The sequence below is a fragment of the Cucurbita pepo genome, unplaced genomic scaffold, assembly GCF_002806865.2.
Source record: "Cucurbita pepo subsp. pepo cultivar mu-cu-16 unplaced genomic scaffold, ASM280686v2 Cp4.1_scaffold002136, whole genome shotgun sequence".
In the NCBI taxonomy this organism is placed as follows: Eukaryota; Viridiplantae; Streptophyta; class Magnoliopsida; order Cucurbitales; family Cucurbitaceae; genus Cucurbita; species Cucurbita pepo.
In genome coordinates this window covers 2710-3278 of record NW_019648227.1, presented here as the reverse complement: position 1 = coordinate 3278, position 569 = coordinate 2710, and the positions used below count along the sequence as shown (strand labels likewise).

Below are 569 nucleotides of genomic sequence, written 5' to 3'. Positions count from 1 at the left end.
TTGGATATGTTCCTCAGAAACGAACGGTCTAGATTTCAGTCTTCGTATTGGCGTTGATTCTCTTTGAATAGACTATTTATACCCATTGGTGGGAATTTCATTCGGAGTGGATGGTCTGAAATTCATTTGATCGTCTCCGTTTCTCTGATTTCGCTCTGTAAAATATTCCATCTCTGCCATGTCAAGGGGCGAGATGGACCAGCTGACCTCCGGAGCGAGCAATCGGATTATTCCGATTTTCAAAACTCTGAGGACTTCTCTCATTTTCCTCCACACCTTCTTCCTCTCTCTGCTTCTCCTCCTCTGGCCTCGCCGCCGCCGTTCTCCGGCTGCGTCAACGCCTCCGGCTCAGTCCTCTGTCAAGAAGAGGCGATTGGTATGGCGGATGGAGGAGGAAGATACCCAGCGACGGAGGGCGTTGGCTGAGGTCATCGAAATGGGCGAAAACATCGGAGACGGGGGGTTTCATGGCCGTTGGAGTACCTCGTTGTTCTATGGCGTTAAGAGAAACGCGCTGTTTTGCCGCTCCTGGTTGCCGGAATCCGGTGAATTGAAGTAAGTGTTTTAGT

The 569-nt window shown here is 50.4% G+C and overlaps 1 protein-coding gene across 1 annotated transcript in view; it reads left to right on the top strand.

The window, feature by feature from the left end:
- The first annotated feature begins 193 nt into the window (after window positions 1–193).
- The window catches only part of LOC111786611 (monoacylglycerol lipase-like), a 2998-nt gene continuing 2622 nt past the window's right edge, over window positions 194–569 (top strand). Inside the window, exon 1 of the mRNA XM_023666846.1 lies at window positions 194–555. Coding sequence (XP_023522614.1) covers window positions 194–555 — 362 coding nt within the window. The remainder of the gene's footprint in view (window positions 556–569) is intronic.